Source organism: Cervus elaphus, chromosome 2, assembly GCF_910594005.1.
Source record: "Cervus elaphus chromosome 2, mCerEla1.1, whole genome shotgun sequence".
NCBI classification, from domain to species: domain Eukaryota; kingdom Metazoa; phylum Chordata; class Mammalia; order Artiodactyla; family Cervidae; genus Cervus; species Cervus elaphus.
The window spans coordinates 1,674,793-1,701,990 of NC_057816.1; the positions used below are offsets into that span (position 1 = coordinate 1,674,793).

The following is a 27,198-nucleotide window of genomic DNA, read 5'->3' on the forward strand; positions in this document are numbered from 1 at the left end:
AGCCCGAGGTGCCGAGAGTGGTGGCCGCGACGTGTCACCAGACCCGAGGGCCTCGGGGCCCAAGCGACCCAGCGGTCAGAGGACTGCGCAGCTCTTCTGCTCTGCAGGGCCCGGCTCTCCCGGCCTCTCCTACCACCCGGCCTCACCCCGCCTGGACGCCAGGAAGCCCTGCGGAGCTCCGAGCTTCCTGGGGGCAAGACGGGGCGCTGAGGAGGCGGGCAAGCTGTTCCCGAGGGGTACGGGGAGAGCCTCCCCAAGTGCGCGGAAGGCGGCCACCTGCTCCCGCCCGCTGGAGACCTTCACTCACACATCCATAGCCCCTTCCCCCCTGGCCAGCCTGGCTGGCCAGGGGCCCCAACCTTGGTGGCCACCGAGCACCTTCTTGACACCTGGAGAGACGCCTCCCCGCCCCCTCCTCCGCCCCTCAGGACCCCCCGGGGACCAGCCACCGTCCCCCGGGGGCCAGGCCGGGCAGCGGCCGTCTCCATTCCCCTGACTTCTCTGGGGGGCACAGTGGCCAGCACCCCCACAGAGGCTCCACTCTCCACTCAACCCAAGCGACAGGGACAGATTAAAAAAAAAATTAAAAAACAGGCGATAAATGGCGGAGGGCAGGCTGGCGGCAGGGCCGCGGGTGACGGTGGTGACTACGTGTGTTCCTCGTCCTTGGTCACTGCCCCCCTGTTACGTGGGGTGGGGAGTAAATTGGTAAATGAGCGCGTAAAAAGCTAAGGAGGGATAAAAAAAAAAAAAGGAAAGATGCCCCAGGAGTAATTAAAGAGGGGAGATAGATCAATTGGCGTCAATTTGGGTTCTAATTTCTGTCTGTAATTCTGCAAGTGCCTCGCTGTTCCTTCCCCCCGAACGTTTCTCTCCAAAATCTTGCTGGACCACTTCCTGCCTAGGAATGTCCCCCCACCCAGCCCCCACTGCCCCCCACCCACCCCTCCATCCTCCAGACTTCCCACACTCCCCGTCACCTTTGCCAGCCTCCGGGGGGGCCCCTCATTTCTGAGAGGCTTCCCCAGGAGGCTGGCAAAGATGGTCCCTGGGTGTGCTCGGGGGAGGGGGCTCCCCAGGTCTCGCAGGAGCACGCCCAGGGGGTCAGGCTATGTGGTCGGGCTTGTCTGGCTTGGCTGCAGCCATCTCCCGCCCGGCCAAACCGTTCCTCGCTCTGCACGATGGTCGGTGCGTGGATGCCCCTGGGGTCTGGGGGCACCCAGGACTTACATTCTGTGGGCTGTGGGGTCATGACAGGTGCCGAGAAGAAGTGGGGATCATCCTCTTCTCGGAAAGATGGAACCACCTGCCTGAGCCCGAGATACACCTTCCCACCATGGCGCATCCCAGGGGACAAGAGGGGAGCACGGAACAGGAAAACCTCATCGCGGGGCAGCTCAGAAAAGAATTTTGGATGGAATTCGGTCTCAGCTGCACAAAGGCTGGGCTCGGGTGTCCCTAGAGAGTGTGAGTGTGTGTGTGTGTGTGTGTGTGTGTGTGTGTGTGCGCGTGCATGGATGCATGTGAGTGTGTGTGTGTGTTTGCATGGATGTGTGTGTGTGTGCGCGTGCATGGATGCGTGTGAGAGTGTGTGTGTGTTTGCATGGATGTGTGTGTGTGCGTGCATGGATGCATGTGAGTGTGTGTGTGTGCGTGCATGGATGCATGTGAGTGTGTGTGTGTTTGCATGGATGTGTGTGTGTGTGTGTGCGTGCATGGATGCATGTGAGTGTGTGTGTGTGTGCGTGCATGGATGCATGTGAGAGTGGATGTGTGTGAGTTTGCATGAATGCGTGTGTGTGTGTGTGTGTGCGTGCATGGATGCATGTGAGAGTGGATGTGTGTGAGTTTGCATGAATGTGTGTGTGTGTGTGTGTGTGTGTGTGTGTGTGCGTGCAGGGTTGTGTTTGCTTTCTGAGGTAAGGATTGTGATGTCAGATTTTGGAGTGTGGGGGTGTTTTGCCAATTCATTTATTTTTTTTTTTTTTTTGCCAATTCAATTTTATTTTATTTTTGCCAATTCAATTTTATTTTATTTATTTATTTTTTTTTGCCAATTCAATTTTATTTTTTTTTTGCCAATTCAATTTTACCAGTGCGATGCGGGGTTTCTGTTCCGTGCTCCCCTCCTCTGGTCTTACGGGGTCCCCTCACTGCTCTGTATTGGTCTCAGTGATGGAAACTTGGAGGAGCGGGTTTGGGTCTTTGGTGTCACACTGCTGGTGCCCGGGGAGGGCCTGGCGGCGGTGGGGAGATAACTGCCCAGCAGGGACAAGCCTACCTGCAAATTTGGCCCCTTCCTTTCTCTTCAATGATTAGATCAAAGCCAATTTAAGTCCAGATCCAAAAGGAATGAGAAGGAAGGGGGGGGGGGGGCCGAATTCTTTTTTTTTTGCCAATTGTTTTTAAGCCAATTTATTTTTAGTATTTTTTTTCAGCCAATTGATTTTTTTTTTTTTTAGAAGTTTTTGGAAAACTGGTTTGCTATTCTGGTGTTGCTAAAAAGCCAATTCGTTTCAAGGGGGCTGATTAAGGGGTTCATGATTGCAATTTTGGTTGTATAATTTGGAGGTAATTTGGGGGGTGATAATTTGGGGGGATATTTAAAGCCAATTGGTTTTGTACATTTTTAGAGATGTTGTTCTGATCCCCTCGGCCAGGTGGAGGGGGCCGAGGGGGGTGTTGCCTGACGTGGGGAGGTTGGGGCACAGAGGCTGGGGTAGGGGGGCCCGCAGACAGGATGGTACAGAGATTTTAGAGAGGGACTTAGTGGGGCGGTCCCGGCCAAGAGGACGGCGCAAGGTAGATGGTATCACTTGGCAGAATTACGACATTTGGCTCACTTCTAATCGCTGGATGCCTCGGAAGAGGCGCCCCCGTGGGTGGCAGGGTCCTGGATGGGCAGAGTGATCAGCGGACGGTGACTCTTGGCCTCTCTGAGCGCCTCCAGCTCCTGGGCGAGCGTGCGACCCCGGCGCGCTCGCAGGAAGGCGGGCAGGCCCCTGCGCAAGCGCTGCGTGGACTGCTTCCGGGTGTCATGTCGGAAGAGCTTGCCCACGGGGTATGCGGTGAGGTCGTCCTGGGGGAGGAAGAGCGAGTCAGGGGCTGCCCAGGCCCCTGGGGGGCATGGGGGGCAGCACCCAAACTGCCCCAGGTGCCCGAGGTGTGACAGGCCAGTGCCAACGCCCCCAGAGGGGAGGGGGGCAGAGTGCAAAGGGCTCCCTGGCCGTCCTCTCAGCTAAGCAGCTGGCTGCGCCCTGGTGCCCTGGCTCCGAGGTGACAGCCTCGCGGGGCTGCAGGGGGAGAGAGGGGAGAGTTCCCCTCGCAGGGACTGGGCCGGAGCTGCGGGGCCATCTTACCGGAAGCACGGTCGTAGAGGCAGACACATCCCTCTCGGACTTGGCGGGGGTGGCACAGTAAGTCTCCAGGAGGGCCAGGTCGCAGCTTCGGAAGCAACACTCTTCCACGATGCCACGGCTGCGTCGGTTTATGCGGCTGGATGGTCGGCCTGGCGGTCCCCCAAGGAGGATGGGAGGACAGGTCAGTGCCCACCCCTGGCAGAGGCAGGGGTCCTCCGGCCAGCCCCCAGCCCCCACCCTCGGGACGGGACACCCAGTGGCCCTGCAAAGACAGCCAGCTGCAGCCTGGAGTGGAGGAAGGAAGCGAGAGGTGGGCCCCAGAAAGGAGAGAAGAGACAGTGAGCGTGAGTGACCAGAACCAGCCCCTGGCGTCTTGTGCCTCCTCCTCGAATGGCAGGGGGGTCCCGGCCCGAAGGCCGGCTGGGATGCAGGTGCCACCCCTGCAGCAACCAGGAGCCTAGGCGCCCATGGCCCCAGAGACGCCACCGCTGAGACCAGCAGGAATGGAAGAAGGAGAAGACGGGAGGAGAGGAGTGAGGAGCTGCACAGACCACGCCCTCCTTTCTTCCCGCCCTCCCCTCCCCCCACCGCAGGCTCCAGACTCGGCCACGTGAAGTCCCCGCCTTCCTTCCGCCGTCCGTGGGGGGGGGGGGGCGGGAAGGGAGCCCCCAGTAAGGGGTCCGGCTGCAGGGTCAAACGGGCTGGGGGCTCAGCCCAGCCCGCCCGTCAGGGGGGCAAGCCTGTGCCACTTCCTGCCCCCAAGGGTGGCAGAGAGAGAGGCCACGGGAGAAGCCAGGGCAGGCAGGGGCCTTGGAAGCATGGAGAAGCAGGTGTGCTTTTCAGAGCAAAGCGCTGACATGCCAAGATGGGCGTTTCCGGCCCATTTCAGAGTGTGGGTAAGTAAAAGCTGTGGAGAAAGATGCCTCGTGGAGGTGGTGGGCCGGGTTGGAGCCTCACGGCCCTCGCCGTGTCCCCACCCCCTGCCCCCCACGGCCTGGAGAGGCGTTTGGCTGAGCCCAGGGAGTGCACACGCCCCACCTTGAGGGTCAGGCTGCCCCTGCTCCCCCGTTTCCCCTGGAAACCAGGTGGACACTCTCCTGACGGTAAAGAACTGGAGGCCCAGACTATGGGGGGTGAGGGCAAGAGCCCACGCTGAAGGAGAGATCGCCTCCATCGGGGACACGCCCTGCTGCAGGGCGGAGGGGGGCAGAGGGGTCCGTGTGCCCAGCCAGGCGCCCCCAGTCCGGAACCATGAGAACCAGCCAAAACGCTCAGGCCAGCAGGCAGCGCCTGCACCACGCGCTGCCCTCGAGCGTGGGTCCCGCCCAGGCCCCGACCCCCTGCCTCCCATCAGGGCAGCGGGCCCCCTCGTGGATGGAGCCAGGCGTCCCCCAGCATGCACACTCACACCCCCAGTGACAAGTGCCTTTATTCTTAATGGCGTTCAACCCATTTGATTCCATTTCAAATCTAACAGTCCACGGATACGTGCCCATTGCCAAGACATGGACAAAAGGTGCGGGAAGCCGGTGCCCACAGCTCTGCCCGTGGGCAGGTCAGGGAGAAGCAGGAGGGGAAGGGCTGTCTGCGACCCCCCCCCCACCGGAGGCAGGCCTTCAGCCCCCTCCGCACCCCACCCGCACTTGCTGCTTCAGGTCTGACCCCTCTGTGGACACACCTGCCCATTCTCCCTGGACTGTGAGTCATGTGGCTAGAAGCCTGGGCCCAGCCCTCGAGCCGGGGAGGCTGGAGGACCTGCAGAGGCGACTGAGGACCGTGGGGAGGACTCCGCGTCTACGCAGGACCTGCTGTGCGCGCCCCCGCCCTCGGCCCCAGGGAGCTACTCACTGAAGTAGAAGCCGCGGTCCCCACAGACAAACTGGAGGGTGTCCACCAGCTCCCCGCCGCACAAGGTCTCGCTGGGGCGGTAAGCAGCATAGCAGCACGAGGCGAAGGCCAAGAAGGTGAGAAACGCCAGCACCGACTTTCCCGCTGAGATCCCCATTGATGATGACTGCGGGAAAGACAGAGGCGTGAGCGAGCCCCGCACCCGCCACGCCGGGGGCCGGCCCCGCCCTCCACAGGTCCCCGGATGGCTCAGCCAGGACATGCCCGCCCGCTCCCTTTGGGACCCTAAGCCCAGCCACCTCCTAAGTCCAAGTCCAGTTGCAGATTTGAAGTCTGGCTTTCTCCTTAATCTTAATTGCTTTAATTACAGGAACAAGAGCTTTCTCTGTTGAGGCTGGTGGGATGCAGAGTCACCCCACGAGGAGGGCAGGGCCGGGGGTGGAGCCTCTCTGGTGGGGATCACTGTCCCCCTCGTATTATTGCTGAGGCTTGGCCACACCCAGAGCGGCAGGGGCCAGTGCTGGACACTGGACCTGGCCTCCATCCTATGAAGTCATGGGGGCGGGGCCAGCACGAGGCAGTGGCCACTTCTTGGGCCTCCCTGCACCAGCCAAGATGGCAGAGGGCCCCACCCCGGCACAGAACATGTGCATCCCAGAGGACCAGCCGGGCAAGGGCGCCAGGAGGACCAGCCTCCCTCCCCAGGCAACAGCGGGGGTTCCCGGCCCCACACCTCTCCCTCCCAGACAGCCTTTCTCAACCTTTCGGCCTGCGGCTGAGCAAAGGTCAAGGGTCTGGTGGCTGACACGGGGTGCCAGCCATGCTCCCGGGAGCCTCGTTCTCCGGCATCACTTAGTTCCCGGACCCCAGTCTTCCCTCGGGTCCCCAAAACACACATGAAAACCAAAAGCCTCCTTTCCAGGCCTCGCATCGCACTCCCAATGGCCAGGGGCCTCAAAGTCCTTCCAGGAACACCAGAGCCGCTCCCCTCTTGGGATGCCAAACCCCACCCGGAGAGCTGAAGAGAGCAGGTCAGGACCCCCCGGGGGGCCAGACACCAGATCCCTTCAGGGCCCATCTGGGGGAAGAGACACACCTCAGGACACACCCCCTCACAAGGCTGCAAGGCTGCAGACTGGGGTAAATAGGCCCTGTAAAGGGGAAGGACCTTGGCTTCCCTTGAGACACAGCGAGCCACTTGCGCCTGTCCAAAAGATGGAAGCCCCCCAGGCAGGCAGGCCCAGCCATGAGCCCCTTCTGGGAGGACAGTCACGGCCCGGCGCCCCTCAGCCGGTCACCCTGAGGCTACTCAAGCAAGGGCCTGGGTGGGCTGCCCACATGTGTCCGTCCCAGACACTGCACCCAGCGAACACGGGGCACCGAGCCGCACAGCCTTCCCCGCCTGGAGCAAGGTTGCTGCATGCTGGAATTTTGATGCAATAAATCGTGTAGGAAATGAGAGGACTGAGGAGGAAACTCGGTCTCGCTTAAGCCCCTGACAAGCAGGGGCCAGCTCCATGGAAGATCTAAACAGCCACCTCGCCCACCGCCCCTGGCTGGGCGAAACCCCCAGCCTGTTTCCCCGCTGCCCCACCGCCGCCCCCTCCAAATTCTGAAAGCAAATTTGGCCAGCTAGGAATTCCCGCTGTCCGAGCGGCAACTCCATCTTTCTGCAAGCCCAGCCACTTGGTGTGGGGTCCAGTCCAGGACACCAGCGGAGAGCCGAGGCTGGACAGCAGGCAGGCAGCCCCGCGGGCCAGGTGAGCCAGTGGGCCGAGGAGGGGTGGGGGGCAGAGGCAGGGAGGAGGGGTGGGGGTTGAGTGAGGGGCGGCGGGCAGGAGCCAAGGGGGCTGCAGCCGGCGGGCGGGAGCCGCAGCGCAGCGGGGTCCTGGCTCCAGAGCCGCGTTACCTGTAGCTGGACAGGAGGCTCGCTGGGGCTGAAGGAGGATGAGGAGGAGGAGGAGGAGGAGGAAGCTGGAAGGCTGCCTCCGAGGAGAAGCTAATGTCCAGTTTGCAGGCTGGTCAGTGCCTCAGCTTTTATGTCTGGGCCGGCTCCTCCCAGCCCCGGCTCCACCCTGCCCCCACCCCGCTCCCAGCTGACCACTCCCCCCGCCCCCTTCGCTCCCGCCCCCTCCGTCCTCCCAGCCAGTCCCTCCTCTCCTGCACCCCCAACCGCTAGCCCCAGCGTCTCTTAGCAAAGTACCAGGGCGGGGGAGGGGGGCCCCTCCTGCACCCCCAGCCCATCTCGGCACAAGGAAATGGGGGGGGGGGGCGGTTCCGGAGGGGGCTGCTTTCCACCTCCTTGTATGGAAACTTCCATCTGCCCACGGGGGCAGGGGCAGTTACCCTCTCCGGACGGTCCATTCCGGGCCCCTCTGAGCCCTGGACCAGCCCCCCCTCCACCCAGATTCCTGGTTGGAAATGTCGGGGACCGAGAGAGGGAGGAGGTGGGGGGGCGCCGAGGGAATGTGGCGTCTGGCAGGACTCTCTTGCCAACTCGGCCCCCCTCGCTCCATCCTGGCCCCGCCCACCCAGTTTTCCTCTCTCGGTCTTGCTGGCAAGGAGTCAACATACCAGGGTGGGTTTCTGAGATTTGCGCCCCTTCTCATTACACGGCGGCCGCCCCCCCCCCACGCCCGCCCTTGCCCCCGCACGGCACAAATCACAAACTTTGAGTAACAGCCCCCTGCACCCGCAAGCCGACCAGGAAGTCGCCGTGCACAGAGCTCACACCTCCCCCGGCGCTCCCCAAGTCCCTCCCCCGCCCCCACCCCTCGCCCCTTCCTCCGCGGCGCAGGGGAGAGCGCGGGGTTCGCCCCGGGGGAAGGGACCGCCAGCCCCCCAGCCCCGTCTGCCCGGGCCCCGCCGCCCCGCCGGGTCCGGCCCGCACGCCGCTTACCTGAAAGCCGGCACCGGGCCGCCCACCTTCCTGCTGCGTATTGCAAACCGAACAGCGGGCGAAGGCCCTCCTGCCGGACACTCCTCTGCCAGCGCCGCTCTGGCCGAGTCGCCGGGGCCGAATGTGCGACGGGGCAGAACGGGGGGATGGCTTTTTTTTGGGGGGGGGGATTAATTCTCTCTGATTCTTTAGGGAGGACGGGCTGTCTGCGGGCCGGGGCGGGCCAGATGTTGTACTTTTAGGGGGGGAAAGGGTATCGGGAAATGAGGTCAGCTGTTGTATCAAGGACAGAGAGGGGCAGAGATAGTGAGAGAGACAGAGTGAACGTGAAAAGGGGGGGCCGAAGAGAGGGCGAGAGGGAGAGAGGACAGCGAGAGGCGGGCAGGCTCACAGCGGGAGAGAGCAGCGGAGAGAGAAACAGAAAGCGTATAATTAATCCACTTTGGGACGGCGAAGGCGAGAGGGCGGGCGTGGAAGGGGAGGGAGTTGGAGGCAAGGAGCTGGGGGGGACGGGAGGGAGCGAAGGGAAGGCTGCGGAAGAAGACGGGGGGCCGGGACTAGAGGCTGGAGAGGGGCCGGGGAGCGCAGAGAAGCCGAGGAAAGGGCGCAACGTCGGGGGCCGGGGAAGGTGCTGAGGGGGGCGGAGCAGAGGCGTCACCCGGGCCGCGGGCGCCCAGCTCGGCTTGGGCCGACGGAGCCCTCGGCCGTCGCGAGCCCGGGCCTCGGGGGGGTGGCGGTGGCGCCGCCGGGGGCCGCTCGGGACGCAGCGAGGAGGGGGAGCGGCCGGGCTGCGCGCCGGGGAGGGCCGGAGGGGGGAGCGCGGGGGATGACAACGCCGGCGGCCTGCGAGCCGGACTGCCTGCGGGGGGGACCGCCTCCTCGGGCGAAGCGGGACGGGCGTTGAGGTAGACGAAGAGGAGGCGGCTGGGGATCCGCAGGCCGGCGGAGCCCGGCCCCGCCGACGGCGCCCGAGATGGGGGTCAGCAGCGTAGCGGACGGCGTCGACGCGGGACCGCCAGCCGGGTGGAGGCGCTGGCGGGCGAGGGCCAGGAGGCGAGGGCGGCCGGAAGGGGGGGCCGGGGGCCTGCCTGGCCTCACGCAGCTCCGCCGGAGAGCAGGCGAACTCTGGGCGCCAACGCCCGGTTCTTATAGTCGAGCCACCCGCGGCTCGGCGCCCGCTCGGGCCCCACTGGCCGAGTGCCCGCGCCAATGGGCGCTCGAGGGGTCCTCGCCCCGCCCCCGGACCGCCTCTGCAACTCGAGCCAAGGGGGGGCCAGGCTTGGGGTCCCAGGGGGCAGCGGTGAGGGGGGGGCTGTGGGGTGCGCGGGGACGAGATTGGAGTGGGGGCAGGGATCCTCAGAGTTCGAAAGAAATCTAGAATCACTGTTCTAAAGTGTGTGGGGGCCCTGTCTGAGGTTCCGGGGTGCCAGAGTCCCTACACAGTACACGGGGGACCCAGGACGACCAGGGTGGGCGGCGTCACATGCCCTAGCGACGGCCGGATCCCCGCGCCCCACCAGGGGGCAAGGCGGCGAGGGTGCCCTGTGTGTGCGGGCACAGGTGGCGGTCCCCCCAGACCCGCCGGGACCTGCTGGAGAAGCGAGGAGTCTGGGCTCGGGCGAGGCGCGCAGTCTCCACCTGCCCGAGCAGGCACAGCACCTCACCTCGAGCTGCAGCCGGAGCCCGAGCGCCCCCCGGTGCCGCGCGGGAACTGGGGAGTAGCCTCGGCGGACGCCAGGTGCGGTACGTGGAGAGGGCCAGCCGGGCCAGGCCCGAGTCTGGGCCAGGCATGGGGCCGGCCCGGGCTGCGCCCGTGTGCCAGGGGCGAGACGAGCAGGGCGGGAAACGTCGTTCAAATCCTACCTGCATGACCGAGCTCACCGGGGTGCGTCTAAGCAGCTCGCCTTTGGGGCCCACCCAAAATATCCGGATAATGGTTCCCCCGTCCTCTATGCGTTGGACTTGCGTAGATTCGGGTTCAGCCCCGGGGGCCACCACGGTCACTTGAGGGTCTGGGGAAACCATCTCCTAGAGGGTTTGGACGAGGTAAGAAGTCGGTGTGATTTTTTTTTTTTTTTACCAAGTCAAAACCACGCACGAGTCCCCGCGCCCCACCCGCCCCAGGAGCCCCGACCACGCGCGCCCCTCCAAGGGGAAGGGGCCGCCGGCGGCGGAAGCCCGAGTCCAGCTCGCCCCCTCGCTCCGCCATCAATCACGTCTCCCGCGCTCGGCGCGCGCCTACCCTAGTCCTCCGCCCGGCGGCTGGAGGCGCCCGGGCGGCTGGAGGCGCCGCGCCGCCTGAGCGGGGGTGCGCCTCTCCTCCGCGTCCCTCCTGCCCTGCGCCCTGCCGGCCCCGCTTGGAGGTCGCCGAGGCGCTTTCCCCTCGTTGTGATCTTTGCACAGAGCAAAGGAAAGCGGCGCGGGTCTTCGGGGCCCGACCCAGCGCGCGGGGCGGCCGAGGGGCTGGCCCGCCGCACGGCTCCCGCGCCCCGTGCCGCTGTCCCCGGCAGCCGCTCGGGACGGCGGGACGGCGGCGGGTGGGTTTGGGAGCCAGGCCGGGACGCGAGGCGGCGGGGAGCTCACCGCGAGGCTGGAGGCCGAGGCTGCGTCCGCGGGCGCGGAGGAGTCGAGGCAGCGAGAGAGCGCTCTACGGCGAGCGGTGGACGCGCTGAAGGTGAGCGAGACCCCGGGGGCAGTCCCCAGTGTCCGGGGGCAACGCCCAGTCCGTTGGAAGACCCGGGGACAATGCCCAAATTTGGGGGAAACTGGGGGCAATGCCCAGTCGTTCTCCTGGACGCGGGAGAAGCCCTGCCTACGTCCTGGCGGACACACTGCCCGATCGAGTGTGTGTGGGGAGGACGAGAGAAACTTCCCGCATCCGAGGAGCTCCGGGGACTTCGTAGCAGACGCGGAGAGGCCCAGAACCGGTGCCCGCGGGGCGCGGGGCTACGGAAGCTGCAGAGACCGCGCTGGGGCCGGGAGCAATGCCCAACTGCCGGGAACGCAGTGCGGAGCCGCCTGGTTTGCAAGGAAGAGAACGAAGGTCCTGAAGTGGGGACCCAAGGGAGGGTGCGTCGGGGTGAGGAGCTGTTATTAATGACAAAATTCGAGACTCCAGAAAAAGAACCCGAGTCTGGGGGCCGGGGAGGCTGCTCCGTGCGGCCCGGGGACAGGGGAGCCGAGTCTACACTGTGAGGACCGGGCATGTAGGTCAGCAGGCTTGTGGGACAGCCCCATTTGTAGGGCAGTAGGTCTGCGGATGACCATGACCAGAGCAAAATTCTCCGTGTGGAACTTGGAAGGTTCCAAAAGGGCAAAGGGTCTAAAATTCGGGGAAGAAAAACAGTGGGTGGGTCTTGGGGATCCAGGTGCGGTGAAGAAGAGTGGAGAATCATTTCCAAGATTTAGAAATTAAGGTTAGTGGACGCTTGCAGCGCCCGAGCAAAGAAACTTCCATAATTGTTGTGGCTTCTGGGAAAATTCTCAATGTCCTTGAGAAACTCAAGAAACACGATCTAAATTTGGGGCAACCTGGGGTGTGATCAATACATTTGGAGAAGGCGGGAAATCAAAATCTTTTTAATATTTTAATTTTTAAATTAGTTTTGATTAGTTTATTTTTGGTGAACAGGAAAAGAAAATATTTTCCTGGGCAATGTCTGCATTTGGGGACCCCCTAGGAAGATACGGCCCAAGTGTGGGGGATCCATGGAAATTGTTCAGTAGAGACTGATATCTAAATTTCAGGGAACCTGGTTAATAGCAAGGAATCTTGTAGGACGCAGGCCTGTGATACCTGAGATTTCCAGGACCTGGGGGTATTTTTCGCTATCTGGGCAATTTCATTTTGGGAGGCCTGTGGAAAATTGCCTAAATTTAGGAGGGCTCAGGGTAAGTAAGGATCATAAAATCAGGGGACCCATAAATCAATGTTCAAAAAAGTTGAGTTGTTTTGTGGAGAAGGGGGAAAAAGTCTCAGTTTATTTTGGAGGGCTAGCAGGCAGCATCACAATTCAGAGGCCCCAGAAAATAATTTTTGAATCTGGAGATCCAAAGAAGTCTTCAAAGTCCCCAGGAGAACAGAGGGTCAATATCGAAGTTTTAGGGGGAAAGGATTAAGAATTCCTAGGCGGTGGGGCCTGGTGGTCTACAGAAGATTGGCAGTGTCTGAGACCCAGGAAATGTTGACTGAATTTGGGGTGACTCAGTGAGCGCCTGGAGAAATGCTTTGGGCCCGAGAAATCAGTGCCTTTCTGTGACTCTGCATGTGTCTGGGCAGCTTAGAGAGGGTGATGCCTGATATTGAGAGCCCAGTGTGTCCACACACAGGGCGCCGGGGAAAGGTCCAGTCGGTTGGCCTGGAATTTGGGATCAGTTCTGAATTTTAGGAAACCCGGATTCTTGTCAGTAAGCTTGTGGGGCCCAGGGAATTTTTTAATATTCAGAATGTTATGAGGCGGAGAAAATATTCAGAATATTTGGTTACTGGGACACTCAGAAGAGCCTGGTAAAACAAGATACAGGCTCTGTGCAAGTGTTTGTTTTGTGCTTGGCTTGACCCGGAGGACCTGAGAGATGCGTGATTTGGGGGGACCGGCCTGACCCACGGTCACAACAGATAAGTGCTGTGTGTTTGGGGGTCTGGGTAACAGCGTCAAGAAACCTGACTAGTGGCAAGGAAGCTTGGAGAGCTCCAGAAATGAATGCCCCGTGTCTTTATGACCCACCAAAAAAATTGCTCAGTGAGTTTTGGGGGCCAGAAACCATCTTCTCAATTTTGTGGAACTCAGGAAATCAGAGCACAGACTGTTTATGATTCAAAAAGAGGGTCACTGTGCTTTGGGTTTAATGCATAAATTTTGGTGAGGCGTAGGCAGCAACCTTCCAACTCTGAGGGCCCTGGGGAAATTGATCAGTCTGTTGCGAGGGGGTGGCAGGGGTGGGGGGACCTGGGATTCTTTACCTAAAATTTAGGGAACTCAGGTTGGGGCCAATAAAGTTGTGGAACTCAGCAGATTATGTCCTAAACTCTAATGAAGCGGAGGAACAGGGCTTCGGCACGGGGGAGCCAGGACAGGGGCAGTAAGCTGGGGAGCCCCTGTCGACCAAAATTATGGGGACACAGGAAAAGAGTCCTGTTCTTTGGGAAAGATGCCTTAATGCCAAAAAAACACCGTGTTCATCCTGGGGGAGTCAGCCTGAGCCCAGGACCTGGAGTTAATGTTTAAATTTTTCTGAATAGGGTTTGGCACTGTGTAACTCTGTAGAACCTGGGGGTGGGGGTGGGGGTGAGGGTGGGGGGTACAGTGAAGCTGTTAAGAGCCTGGGTGGGAGAAAACACCCAGTAAGTGTGGGGACCCAGGTCACCAGTGAAAACCTGAAAAAGCCAGTAGGGGCTTATGTGTTTTCAGGTCCCCAGAAATTAATGTCAAAAAAAGAAAAAAAAAATCCTGTGACTTGGGGAAATGCTCAATGTATTGGGGGAGATCAGGGAGGAAATCTTAAATTTGAAAAAGCCCAGAAAAAATAAAAAATAAAATAACGTCTGCCGTCAGGAGGAGCGGGGGATGTGGCTCGGTGAGCTGGGACCCTGGAGATGGAGAGCTTCGTTTGGCAGGCTGAGCTCCGGCCAGGGAAGCACCGCGACGCTGCGGATCCACCGCCCCAGGGACTCGCGCGGAGCGGCGGCGCCCTCCCCGGGGATCGGGGCGCGGGCTGCGCGCGGCGGCGGCGGCTCCAGGGCGGCACGCGGGGCTCCCTGGGACGCCCGCCGCCCCGGCGGGGCTGGCACGTCGCTTCTCCCGATTTTGCCCCCTCGCCCCTGAGAGCGCTTCCGTGCGGCAGCGCGTCGGGTGGAAGGGAGGCACGCCGGGGCGGCGGGGGAGCGACGGGGCGCTGCTCCCTGGCTTTCCGGGGGGCTCTGGGCTCCCCGCTCGGCTGCCTCCGAGGAGGCCCGCGGGCTCCCCGCCGCCGCCGCGCCCCACGCGCTCCGCTCTGCGAGCCTAGGCGAAGCCGCGGCCCAGCGACCGCCGCGGGCAGGCTCGTCCCCAGCTCGGTTTGGGGGGCCCCGGAGCACCCCCGGCGGCCGTCCCCGCTCACCCCAGGCGCTCCACGAGCGCCGTCCGGGCCTTCTCGGGCCCCTCGACGAGGGCGAACCCAATTTTGTTTTGATAACGGGAGAGAGTTGAAGGACTAGGGAAGAGGAGGAGAATGGGGGGCGGGGGGAGACAGGACTGATGGTGGCGGGGGTCAGGGGTCTCCTTTCGTTTTCTCTAAGAGAATGTTCACGGCAAGCCTCCCTTTCCAGGCTGTGAAAGTCTAGTTCCTTAAGACAAACAAGAGGAACGCTGAATCCTACCCAGCCCCACGCACTGGTGGGAACCGGATCACCCCTTTGGAATTAGACAATGTTGCGGGTGGGGGGCGGCTGCCTCCTGAGCATCTGTGGGTTGAGGGTGTTGCCAGCGAGGGGGTGCTGCTGGGGGCAGCAGGATGATGGGGCCTCAGGGCCAGCTCACCAGCCGATATCTGTCCCCACAGTCACCCCACAAAGGGACCCTAGCCAGAAAGGGGGCCTCCCAAAGCCTGACCTTCTGGAGAGGCAGGGGTTAATGCCCATGGACAGGTGTGGGGACTGGGCAGGGCTGAGGCAGCTCTTTCAGAGGAGTTTGGCAAGACGGGGACGACCCCCCCCCACCATGAAAAAAGCAGCCCACTTTCCACCCGGAGCCCAAGGCACGTGGGGAATGTTCCCCCTTCAAATTCCAGTCCACATCAATCACCCCGTGTCCATTCCAAGAACATCTGGCCTGTCTCCCCCCACCCATCACTGCCCCGCTCCCTCCCCACCAGCCTTCTGCAGTCCCAGGCCCCAGCGTCAGGCCTGCGCCCATGGAAGGGAGGGTGAGGAGGGGGCTCCCCGGGAAGCCTGGCAGGGTGGCAGCTTGTGCATTTGGGGGTGAGGAGTGTTTTTAAAGTGTCTGTCTGCAGACCTCAGCTCCCTGGGACCCCAAAGCGGGTGAGGGTCTCCGCTTCCCTGGCCCTGCTCCGGGCTCCCCACCTCTCCTCCAGGCCTGCTTCCCAGGTTGGGGGCGGCAGGGGGGCCGGGGTGAGGTGTGTGTCCGTGGGGCTTTCTGGGCATCTTCATGCTGGGGGTGTGTGCCCTTTGGGGACCCTTCCCTGTTTTCAGTCTGGAACAGGCGCCAGCCCTGGAGAAGCTGCGGCCCGGTGCTTGGAGACACGTGCCTGGACCTTGGAGGTAGGAAGGCAGAGGCTACCCTGGGGTGCTGGCCTCAGCCACGGGCCGGGAGGGGGCACAGAGGCACTTCTTGGGCAGGCTGAGCCCGTGCCTCATTTAGTCACGAGTGCAGCTAAAGGGGCAGGGTTGTCGGGGGGCAGACCCGGGTCACCGTGGGGCTCAGAACGGGCACTGGCCACCCCCAGCCGGGACCAGCCGCCCAGGTCGCCCCAACTTCCGGTCGCCCACCGCAGTAGGAAGGGCACAGCCCTGGTGTGTTGTGGGACTGGGGTCTTCCCCAGCACAGGGCTTGGCTGGTGGGAACTTCGGCCCCAAGCACCACCACCTGCCCCTCCCTCCCGCTCTGCAGCAGCCCTGGTTCCCCCACTGACGTGCCAGCCATATTCCAAGAGGACAGTCATCCCCGGAGACTCGGACTCACCCCAGGAAGCCCAGCCCCGCGCCCGACCTGGCTCCAGGCTCCAGCTCTGCGGCGGCTCCCTGCTCCCGCTTGCCCTGCAGCCTGCCTTCCCTTTCCCCGCTTCCTCCCCCGGCTCTGGCTCCGAGCTGGCCGCTCCCCACCTCCCTGGGACCAAGCCCAGCATTCTACAAACCCAGCCCATTCTCCAGGAGTCCCCTGAGCGCCCCCTTTCTCAGCCCCCACAGGGCGCCTGGCGCCGCTGGGGGCGAGGACCCTGCACTGGATGCCGGAGGGATGCGCCTGCTCCCAGCAGCAGGGCTGGAAGCCCGGGGACCCAGGCCCCAGCTGGACTGAACCGCCAGGACCCGACGACGACAACGGCACAAGCCACCCCGGCCCACCAGCCCCTGATCAGTAGACCAACGTCTCAGTGTGTAGGAGTGTGGGGCACCGGGCCCCCAAGCTGCAAGGACCCAGGCGTGGCCACTGTTGTACCATTCTATGTAGCGTCTGAACTAAAGACACCTTTGAAAAACATTCTCGGTTTCTCTCTTTCCGGTGGGCAAATCGGCCTGCAAGGGGGCACCTGCTGGGTCCCCCACGGCAGGCCCTGAAGAGTGACCTCTGTGGCTTTGGGGTCAGGACCGGGAACACAGCCCCCATCCTCCGCTTCCAGAGACCCTGGAGCGAGTCCCGCTCTGGGGCGGCTCAGCCTGTTGCCCCCACCCCGGCTCCATCCAGCAGCGTCAGAGGGGGCTCTGACTGCCCCCCAGCCCTTTCAGTGTCCCCCTCCGTCCCCCAAGGCACACACAGGAAGCCTCATTCTACCACACAGTAACCACCCGCTCTGCGACTGTCCCCCTGCTTTGACAGATGGGGACACAGAGAGGTCAAACCACCCGTGTGAGGCCCCACAGCAACGGCCCAGGGCAGGGAGGGCCGGGTCTGGCATGCCCAGCTGAGCCCAGCTTGCCGGGAGGCCTCCCAGGATTCCTCCCCAACGTGCTGGAGATCTCTGCCTGCACGCTCCTTCCTCCAGTTCTGTCCTCACCTGTCACCCTTGCCGCTCCCTGGGCTGCCCCCCTCGCCGTCCCTCTGTCCTTCTACCAGGAGTCCCCCTCTGAGGACCATGCTGCCCAGGGGGCGGGGGCCTGCTCTACCTGCAGCTGAGCCCCCAGGAGCCGACCCTCTGAACCCCAGATTCCAGCTGCGTCACCCTGATACGAACCCAGCCCCCTGGAGGCTCCACTCCTTGTGAAAGGGGTGACGGCAGCGGGAGCTTCCCGAGGTGGGGCTCCGAGCCACTGTCCAGAGCCTGCGGCACGCCGTCCTGCCCGGGGGCGTCCGGAGCACTCACCTCTGAGGGCTGGGGCCACTGGCCTCGGTTCTGAGCGGTGGGGATCGCTAGCCGCAGGTCACAGCAGCTGACCTCTGGGCTGGGGTTTCTGGCCGGCTGTGGGCTCTGGCCAGGGGGCAGCCTGGGCAAAGGGCTGACCTGGCGTGGGTGTGGGGCCCTGGGGCTGGGAGCCGGAGGCCACTTTCTCTTCCTCAAGTTCAGCAGCGACTCTTTGTCCCCTGGGGAGAGCAGAGGGGTGTTCCTAAGATGGTGTCTTTTAAAACAAATCCACACGCGTGCACACACACACACCCAGCCAGGGCCCTGGCCCCTGCCCCTCCGCTGGCTGTCAGGCGGAGAGGCCCTGGGGTCACCTTGTCAGGATTTGGGTGATGGCTCCCCTGCCTGTCCCTCTGGCTCCCCAGCTCTGCCTTTTCTGAAGAAGGGAGGGGGAAACGTGTCCACAGCTCAGCAGAGCTGGGCTTCGCTGAGGCCGGGCCTGCAGAGGGTCCCACGGGAGCAGCTGGAGACCCATCCATGGGACAGGATGCCCCTCCCTGCAGCGGACTTCTGCCTGAGCTTCGGGGCGCACACAGACAGCCTGCCTCGGGGGTCACAGCACGCAACATAACTCCCCCCTCTGCCCCAGCACATTCCCACCTTGAATGGAAGCAAGGAGGGAGGCAGGCACACACACCTCTGCCAGGGAAAGGCAGCTGAGGGTGGTGGGAGCCTACGCTCCTCTGGGGAAATGAACTGCTTCCCCACACACAGCACACGGGAGCCTGGGTGGAGGAGGCGCACACTCCATGCACAAAACAAAAGCCACCCAGGGCAGGGGAGGCATGGAGGGGGCCCAGGGCGGCCGGAACACTGTCAGCAGGAGAGAAGCGGTCCTCTCTAGACTCTGCTCTGGGACCCCAAGGGGCAGCACCCCGCCCTGGTCCCTCTCACCATCCTCTCCAATTACACGGTGGGATTCTCTGGGGGAGGGGCGGTGCAGGGAGTGGGGAGAGAGGGGGTGTGGGAAAAAACTCCCAAACCTCGGGGCCTCAGCCCCGCTGCAGCATCCTGCTTGGGATCGGGGAAGGCGGGGCACAGCCAGAAGGAACCTCTCACACAGGAAAATCCTTTTACTTTTCCAAAAGCAGCTGTGCCCTCACGCTCCAGCCCACCCCTCCCATTTTGCCAGCTCAGTGAAGGAAAGCGTATTTCCCATGCAAAAGCCCCTGTGGCTCTAGGCAGCTCCCCTGAAGGGTCCCCTTCCCACCTGTCCTGTCCCCTCCAAAGTGGGAGCTCGCCTGAGCCCTCTGGCAGCAGGGCCCTCCAGCTCCTGCTAACTGCCCCCCGCCCACTGCTCCCTGAGCGCTCTGAAGGCAGCTTTCTTAGCACCCAGAGGGACGCGTGCGAGGGAGGGAAGCCCAGGCACCTGCGCTGTAACCGCTGTGCTGCCCCCAAAGCTCCCGGGCAGTGGATAAAGAGGACCGGGAAGTCGCTGATGCCCCAGGCTCTCTGTGGGAACTGCCGGGCAGGTGATCCGCTGGCCGGGCCAACAGTAGCGGTCGCTGCCAAGGCAGGGGGTGCTCTGGCTGTGGTGCTCAGACCCTCCAGCAGGCTTGCCTGGGAGGCAGAGGAGGGGGATGAGGCTGAGGCTGGAGAGACAGTGAAGGGCACTTTGAGAGCGTGCATTGTAACGGCCCCCAGAAGATGAGCCTCTCCACCATGGAGCGCCTGCCCAAATGCCAACGGGATCTATGGTGTGCCCCTCACCTCATCCCCGCCCCACGCCGCTCCCCAAGCCCCTCCAAATTTAGGCAGCATTGCGCCAACTTGGTGGTGCTGGGCCTGCTGGAGCAGCTGGCCCTGGGGCCTTCCCACGTGAGGGCATGGCGCATCAGGGCTGGAGACTTGGCCCACCCTTGGCCTGGCAGAAAGGTGTTAGTGGGCATGGGCATTAGCCGAAAGTACTCGCTGCCAGCTGGGGCTTTGTGGAGGGGGTGGGGATGGGCAGGTCCTCCCTTGATTGACACCCTCCCGGGCATGCCAGTGGGCATGGCACGGGTAAAATGGGGGTGGGCCATCTTGGGGAAAAATCAGGGTTTGAGAATGGTCAGAAAAATCTTCCCTCAGGGGCTCCCAGTGCAGCTGCAACACAGCGTGGCCAGGTTGGTCCTTCTTCCAGAGGCAGGGGGCACACCTGGGGGCTTTCTCTCTCCCCTGGTGGCATCTGACACCCCCCCACCCCACAGGTGTGGTGGAAGGCCCTGAGGCTGCTGCAGCAAGTGGCACTAGCAGGTAGCAAGCAACACGTCCTGCTCGCAGGCACCCCTGGGAGGGTTGACTGGGGTCCACAGCCTTCTGAGCTTGGCCAGAACTCCAGCTGAGCCTGGGACCCAGAAGTGTCAACAGCTGGGTGAAGCCCCAGGCAGCTTGGACCAAGCCTCACTGGGAACTTACATCTCCCCCCGGAGCCTTCAGGTAGAGCAGGGGGCAGAGCCAAGGTGCGTCCGGAGGCAAAGGTGTGTGTGGCTCCCTGCAGGTCGCTGGCCCCCACCCTCCCTGTGTCCCTGTGCCCCAGCCTGCGAGCCTGGGCTGGTGTTTAATTCTCTCCTCTCCCTTCATCTTTCAAGCCCTCGTCTGAACTCCCTTCTTAGCTGGAGGGATAGGTCATCTGACAGGGCTTTCAGTGGGGAAGAGAGTCAGACTTGGGGTTGGGGGGACTCAGATCTGGTGGGAGTGTCCTAAACAAGATGCAGAAGTCCCAGAGCCGTACCATCCCCTGGGCTCTTGGGCAGGAGAGGAATGCAAGGGCGCTAGAGGTCCTGAGTCAGGCCCATCTCACACAGAGGGGACTCAGTGTGTGAAGCACCCCACAATTTTGGGGGTGCAGCAGTCACTTGCTCATGCCACTCTGGCCCTGTCTGGGGACTCTGTGGCTTAGAGTTTTCACAGCCTGTGCCACACACCCCCGCCCCCTGGTGTCTGCTGCAAGATGCCCAGATGTCACAGGGGAGCTCCTTGCTGATCCTTATGGGAAGCCTTAGCTGGGGCTTCCCACGACTAAGGTGGGGCCAGTGAGGGGAAAAGGCTGACCCCATGCCAGATAATGAGGCTGCATGAGAGGCCCACCAAGGGGAGTATCCCCGAACTGAGAAGGTGGGGGGCCTCCCTGGTGGTCCAGGGGTGAAGACTTCGCCTTCCAGTGCAAGGCTTGCGGGTTCAGTCCCTGGTCAGGGGAACTAAGATCCCGCATGCCCCAAGGCCAAAAGACCGAAAGCATTAAACAGAAGTAATATTGTAACAAATAAACCCACAGATCAAACTGCTGGAATGGGGGACCCCCACCCCTAAACCAGTGCATTGGATCTGAGCCCTGCCTCTAGTCCAGATCCCTGTTCCTGACACAGCTCCAGAGGGGACCACACCCGTGCAGGGCGATTTTACTCCATCGGAACCTTGAACCCCAGAGTGTTTAAGCAAAGAAGGGGAGCAGAGAAAGGGGCTCGGGGTGGGGAGGCCCCCAGGAGGACTGGCCACAGCTTGGTGCCGCTGAGGCAGGACTGGAGGCAAAGGGGCTGTGAGGGTTGTGACCTTGAGCTTGACCTTCTATTTACCATCCATGGTGGGACCACAAGGCCTACGGGGAGGCAACGCAGTGGGACGGAAGAGGCAAATTTGGGGTGCCGGGGACACCTCAAGACATAAACCTTGTTGCCTCACTGTCTCTTAGGCCTGGGAGGGAGTTACCCTGGCCTAGGGTTCTGGTCAGATCCTGTTTATGCAGGAGAGACTCGGGAGACGCTTAGAAAGCCCCAGCTGCAAGTTGCCTCCCTTTGGTGGCTTAAGTGGCCTCATGCTGACACCTGGTGGCCACTTCTAGAATTACAGCGCACGCCCGGAAGGTCTTGAGGGGTGACTTCCCACAAGGGAGAGGCCTTCTGCATTGCTGGGGTTCAGGTGGGCTCTGCACCTTTGCATCGGACCTGAGGCTCTCATCAGCCCCCCGCCCTGGCATTACAGAACCGATGGTGGAGGGAGGTCCTGGGGGGGTCCCCACCCCAAGGGTGTGGCAAGGTGGGTGACCCAAGCACCGCTGAGCCCGGGACGCCTTCCTGAAGCATCCACCGTGTCCTGAGAATTAGAGAAAACTTCATTATGTTTATACCTGAATACAATCCGTCAGATTACTGAAAGGCTCTAGAGCAGGATGCTCGGGGCCGCTCCCCCCCAGCCCGCCCCCAGCCCCGTCCTCGAGCGGCAGTGGGGGGCTGACTCTGGCGCCTGACTCCCGCGCCCTGCGCAGCTTTCCAAACCTGACCCAAGCCTGACACCTCGTGGCCACGTCGAGAAATGCAACCACAGCCTTATGAGAATGCACCTGGCTTTTCTAGAAATGGGTATGGCCGGTAGGATAACAGAGGAGCCAGCTCACCAGACCCAAGAGCCGGGGGTATCAGAGCCCCCATCCTGAACTCACTGATGTCCCAAGAGCCCCGCCCCATCGGGAGGCCAGGGTGAGGCTGCCCCGGGCGGCGTGGAAACAGCGGGAGGACCAAGGGGTCTCCAGGCCGGGAGAGGACGGGGTGGGAGGGGACCCGGAGGCTGCAGGGGCGAGCCCGTCACCCCGGGGCCTCCGCGTCCCTTGGACCTCACAGGTCGGCGCCCACAGGTCGGCGCCCAGCCCAGCCCACCTACTGATAAAACACGTGTTTATCATTGCGCATCACTATACTGTCTCAATGCGAAGGTGTGTTTGCCCCTGACTCCCCTCACCACACGAGCATTCTTTCCTGGACGCTGGTGGCTGAGTCACGGCCAGGCTGGTCCTGGGACACCTGTCATGCCCTCCATCCCCTGCAGGCAAAACCTGCCACCTGAGAGGGCTCTGGAGTTTGGGGGGAGGGAGTCTGGCCCTGGTCCCGGCACACAGGAGCCCCCAGGCCCGCTGGGATGCATGCTCCTTCCCCCAGCCAGCCCTCCACCTCATTTCAAGACAGGTGGGCCCCGCAGGCCCCCGAGCCCTGGGCCTCCTCCCCTGGGGGCTGGTCCGCCTGGCAGCCGCACCCACGGGGCACCCTGGTAGCCCTGGGGCCTGCTCCTTTGCTGTGGAAGGAGCGTCAGCTGCCTCTTGCCTCTGCTGCCTGGAGGAGCAGTGGGCCTGCGGAGCTCTGAGGCCCAGAGAGGGGAAGAAACCTGCTGGAGATGCAGAGCGTGGAGCCGCAGGATGCTACCTACGCGGGCCACCCGCCCTGGGCCCGCCTGCCCACACGCCCGGCCCAGAGGGGACGACGTGGCACACACGGGGGCCGGGGCGGACGTCTGAGGCCACCGCCCGTCCCGCTGGGCAGGAGCCGAGGATGCGACTCGGAGGACCGGCCGTCACCACGGCAGCAGGCCTGGGGGCCTCACTCACACGTGTGGCCCTGCTGGACCCTCTGCCACCACAACAGGGAGCGTCTCCTTGGGTTCCCCTGCAATGGATGAGGAAACCAAGGCTCAGAGATGCTGAGTAACTTGGCCAAAACCACACAGTCAGAGCAAGGACTTAATCCCAGCCTGCCTTGCCTACCAACTCTCACCCTTCAGCCCCGCACTGGCCCGCAGTGGACCCCCTGCTGGCCCCAGCAGGCTGAGGGCTTCTGGGGAGCCAAGGCACCCACAGGACTTGGCCCACTGTGTCCCCCAGACCTCAGCCCGTGCCATCTCTGTGGCCAGGGCCTGGAGGACGGCATCTCAACATGAACACAGCTCCCAGCGCGGCTGCAGAGAGGGCGGGGCCGGCTGTAACCGCCCCACGGCGATCCCGATCCCGAGGCTTGGTCTGCACCTGCGGCAGAGATAGCCAAGTGTGGACTCGATCTTAAGGTCACGGCCCCTGACTGGGGACGCGGGACACCTCCTTCAGGAGGCCTCCCAGCCTGCCTGTTCTACCCTCCTCTGACCTGAGCGGCTGGAGGACCCCGCGCTCAGCCTTCCTCTCTTCCGTTCCTCTGCTGGCTCTTCCACCGCCTGGAGCCTGGCCTCTCTGCCGCTCTGTCCCCACAGCCGGTCTGAGTCCGGGAAGCACCCCAGCAGGCAGCCAAACACAGACCCCTCATCTAGGCCTCAAGGAGCAAGCCCACCTTCCACCCTCTCCCTCTCCCTGGCCCTGGAAGCCTTCTTGGACAGGCTGAGCTGACAGACCTCAGGAGGGTGCTACAGAGGACCAGAGGAGGCCGGGGAGACCATGGAGGACTATAGGGGACCACAGAGGACTTTAGGGGTCAGGGAAGGTCGGGGAGACCATGGAGGGCTGTAGGGGTCAGGGAAGGTCGGGGAGACCACGGAGGACTATAGGGGACCAGAGAAGGTCGGGGAGACCATGGAGGACTGTAGGGGTCAGGGAAGGTCGGGGAGACCATGGAGGGCTGTAGGGGTCAGGGAAGGTCGGGGAGACCGTGGAGGACTATAGGGGTCAGGGAAGGTCGGGGAGACCACGGAGGACTATAGGGGAGTAGAGAAGGCTGGGGAGACCACGGAGGACTATAGGGGAGTAGAGAAGGCTGGGGAGACCATGGAGGACTATAGGGGACCACAGAGGACTTTAGGGGTCAGGGAAGGTCGGGGAGACCACGGAGGACTATAGGGGAGTAGAGAAGGCTGGGGAGACCATGGAGGACTGTAGGGGACCAGAGAAGGTCGGGGAGACCATGGAGGACTGTAGGGGAGCAGAGGAGGCTGGGGGGGACCATGGAGGGCTGTAGGGGTCAGAGAAGGTCGGGGAGACCATGGAGGGCTGTAGGGGACCAGACGAGGTCGGGGAGACCATGGAGGACCACAGAGGGTGAGTAGGGCCAGGGAGGCCTGGGTCGTGGATTCAGGGCCTCGGGTTCACCTGGACCCTCAGGTTCCCTTCCTCCCAGCCCTATTCTGGCTGCCCACTGAGCCGCCTCCCAAGCCTGACCTCTAGCTCAGAACCTGAGGCCCAGAGAGGGAAGGGGACTTCCAAGGTCCCTGGGCAAGCGGGCCTCGGGTGTGGGTGGCCGGCAGGGTGCTCCGGCGAGGCTGGGCTGGAACGGGGTCAAGCTCTGAAGGGAAGCGGACTTTGAAGAAAACTGTGTTCTTTGAGACGCAGTGTGAACAGCCCTGGGCTGCAGGGCCACCCCCGGGGGTGCCGGCTCTGTTTTCCAAAAACACAGATGGGCCAGGAAGGGGGTCAGAGCGAGGCGGGCGGAACGCGCCCTTCCCACCGCCGCGAGGTTGGTTCCGATGGCTCAGCAGCCTCGGCCACGTGGGGAGGGAGGGTGGGGCCACCCTGGGCTCGTGCGCTCTCGACCCCCAGGTTGTGGGCATGGAGGCCCACCTTCATCTCTGGCAAAGCACAGAGCCAGGCCCCGCTAGGAGTGGACGACACAGGGTCTGAGCATCTCTGTGTGAGGGGGCCTCGGAGGCCGCCCCCACCTCCACCCCAATCCTGAGGGCCCAGGGGTGGCCCCAGGATCCCATATCTCAGCCTTGCGCCTTGGAGGGTGGGCACTGTGTGGTGAGAGTCCCAGGCCCAGCTTCTGGGGGCCACACTGGGGACCCCTCCACGGGCGGCCTGGGTCAGATCCCCAACAGCAGCAGATGGCAGGGAGTGCGACGTTTGAGCCTCTGTGGGGAGGGACAGGCGGGCGCCCCACCACCCCGCTTGCCTGCTCTCTCCGCAGCTCCCGGACCCCTGGCCACCCCCTGCCCCCAGCATCCCCTCTGGAACTGGCCTCCACCCCCACGGCCTCCTGGCCCAGGTCTGATTCTGCAGCCAGAGGGTCAGACTCTCCTGGAGACGTGACCCAGAATGTTGGGGACCCAGCCCCTTGTCCAGCTGCTGCCCCAGGGAACCTGGGCTCCAGAGGGCCGGCTTGACTAGAGGGGCGAGGCCTGGGGCACCCTCTCTCCTACTTAAGCCTTGCGTCCTCCAGAGGCCCCAGAAGCCAGCCTGCTGGGCGTCCCGCACAGCCCCTGTGTGCCGGCCCTTGGGAATGTGGGCGGCGGGGGCAAAAGCCCCCTGCAGAGGGGACGCCGCTGGGGCTTGCAGCCCAGCACGAAGGAAGTGCAGCAAAAGTGAGGCTTTGGTGCCCTCTGCTGGTTCTACCTGCGAATGACCACTCTGACCGCCCGCCTGGCGGGGACAGGGGCCCACCCACAGGGTCAAGGGGCAGGCTCCCCAGGGTGAGGACTCCCAGCCTAGCTGGACGAAGACTCTGCCCGGGGCTCAGCCTGGGCTCTGCACGGGGTCTTCTGAGGCCCTCGAGCCACCGTTTCCTGGTCTTTCTCCCTCTTCCCAGCCTGGCCCCCAGTAGGCCCTGGGCCCTCAAGGGAGGGGCCCAGCGCAGCATCCTGGCGCCCACCTCCCATGCCCTTCTCAGGGCCCGGAGAATAGCGGGGACGGTAAATATTTACTGCCACCCAGAGAAGGCAAACACGGCCAGGCGTAGGTGCCAGCTCCCTCGTGCCAGGAGCAGACACGATCTGGGGGGCCAGCCTGGAGGCGGCCACACTAGCAAAGGTCCTTGTCGGGTGGACGCTGGAGGGCCTGACCCCAGCCTCGGGGTCCCCGCTAGGAGCGCAGGTGCATCAGCCCCACCCCCGCTGCATGTGAGGACAGTGCCCCGTGGAACAGACGCACAGGGGAGTGAGCCGGCCGTGGGGGGCCGCTCTCGGCCCCTGGACCCCCACGGCCACAGCAGGGCAACACGCAGGGCCGGACACGGCGGGCGGCCACTGTCAGCCCCGCGGGCGGGTGAAGCCCAGGTCCCAAGGGCAGCCAGGACGGGCCTCCAGTTCCCAGAAGGGGCGGAGCCTGGGCCTGGGCGGGTGGCAGAGCCAAGGTCCGTGGGCCAGGCTGCTGTGGGGGGCATGCGGGCTCCGGGAAGCAGGGGCCTCTGGGGTTCAAAGGGGCGCCGCACAGGAGACCCAGTCTGACCTTGTCCTGGCCCCAAGGGCCCAGGGAGCCCTGGCAGCTGCTTCTCCCTGCCTCTGTGACCTTGTTCATGCCAGGGCCTCCAGCCCTCCTGCTCAAAACCACATCACCCAGGCCCAGGGACTAGTGGAAGAGACTCGGGGGGCTGGTCCCCAGTCTCAGGGCTGGGACGGGTCTCAGGAGGGGTCAGGGAGGCAGGCCCCTGTGGGGGGCCGTGACATACCGTGACCCACAGCCTTGCCCCCGTACACACCTCCCCCGAGCCCCCCAGCCCGCGTCACCCAGGGCATACTGCACCAGGGCATACTGGGACAGCCCCACGCACCCCGGGACCCCAAAGGCCTCCTTGCCCTCTCTACAGAGTCTGCTGGCACCTGAGAGGGAGGGGGAGCATCCAGATGGTCCCCAGGGTCTCACTGGCTGGCAGGGCCTTGAGGGCAGCCTGGCGATGACCAGCCGCCCACTTCCCAGCCCCAGCTGTCCCCGGTCCAGGCACCCACATACCTCAGCTCCTGCGGGGCACCCCTGCCCCGACCTGCGCGCACAGGCCCGCCCGCGTGAGCCCACGGGCAGATCACTGCTCATCCCAGCCCCCCGCCCCCTCCTCTTCCGGGTCCAGTGTCCGGCCGGCCACCTGCCTGCACAACCCTGGCCTTCCCCGAGGGGCGGGGCCTTCTGGAGGCCCTGGGGGTGCTGATGTGGCCCCGGGGAGGGGGTGACAGGGTGAGAGCCCTCGGGGCACATGCAGGACTGCCCCGCCAGCGGGGCGCCAGGCCGGCCTCTGAGTGGTCTGCAGCCGGGGGAGCCCAGGTACCCAGCCCCGGGTCCTGCCACCCCAAGCCCCGGCCCGGGTGGCGCCTTCAGGAGAGGAGGAGATTGGTTTGGCCTGGGCGGCCAGCAGGCTGGCCAGGCCTTGGTACAGCCAGGTCAGCCGCTGACCTCCGGAGCCGTGGCCAACCTGGGCAGCCCCGGGCTCTTGGGTGTGACTGGTGGTGACCTGGGTGGGTGCCCTGCGGAGCCCACCTTGCGAGCAGGACCCCTGAGGACGGGAGCTCGCCACCGTGAAGGCCCCGCCCCGGGCACCCAGCTCGCGTGGAGACAGCTCGGAGACGCTGATGCTGACGCAGTGAGAACAGAAAGGGGTCTCGGGCCGGGGT

The 27,198-nt window shown here is 63.6% G+C and overlaps 1 protein-coding gene across 7 annotated transcripts; it reads right to left on the reverse strand.

The window, feature by feature from the left end:
* Positions 1 to 1,793: 1,793 nt before the first annotated feature.
* IGF2 (insulin like growth factor 2) lies at positions 1,794 to 26,679 on the reverse strand. Of its 7 annotated transcripts, XM_043923590.1 has the most exons (6): positions 26,546 to 26,664; positions 17,122 to 17,339; positions 9,970 to 10,134; positions 5,208 to 5,373; positions 3,360 to 3,508; positions 1,794 to 3,079 (listed from the first exon to the last, which is right to left on the reverse strand). In XM_043923590.1, exons 3-6 carry the CDS (start codon positions 10,129 to 10,131, stop codon positions 2,846 to 2,848), a joined length of 711 nt encoding a protein of 236 aa, XP_043779525.1. In that variant the 5' UTR covers positions 10,132 to 10,134; positions 17,122 to 17,339; positions 26,546 to 26,664; the 3' UTR covers positions 1,794 to 2,845. The 7 variants fall into 7 exon arrangements, with proteins under 7 accessions (XP_043779525.1, XP_043779555.1, XP_043779509.1 ...); XM_043923620.1 differs by lacking the exon at positions 9,970 to 10,134 and having other exon boundaries at positions 26,546 to 26,658; XM_043923574.1 differs by lacking the exon at positions 17,122 to 17,339 and having other exon boundaries at positions 26,546 to 26,560.
* Between the last annotated feature and the right edge of the window lie 519 nt (positions 26,680 to 27,198).

Bases quoted from the DNA above. Each gene is read 5' to 3' on its own strand.
- IGF2 (XM_043923590.1), bottom strand. From the start codon at position 10,131: ATGGTTTCCCCAGACCCTCAAGTGACCGTGGTGGCCCCCGGGGCTGAA. The intron at 3,509-5,207 runs GTGAGTAGCTCC...GGGGACCGCCAG, and splicing joins GGACCGCGGCTTCTACTTCA to GCCGACCATCCAGCCGCATA. The intron at 3,080-3,359 runs GTAAGATGGCCC...TTCCTCCCCCAG, and splicing joins CCTCTACGACCGTGCTTCCG to GACGACCTCACCGCATACCC.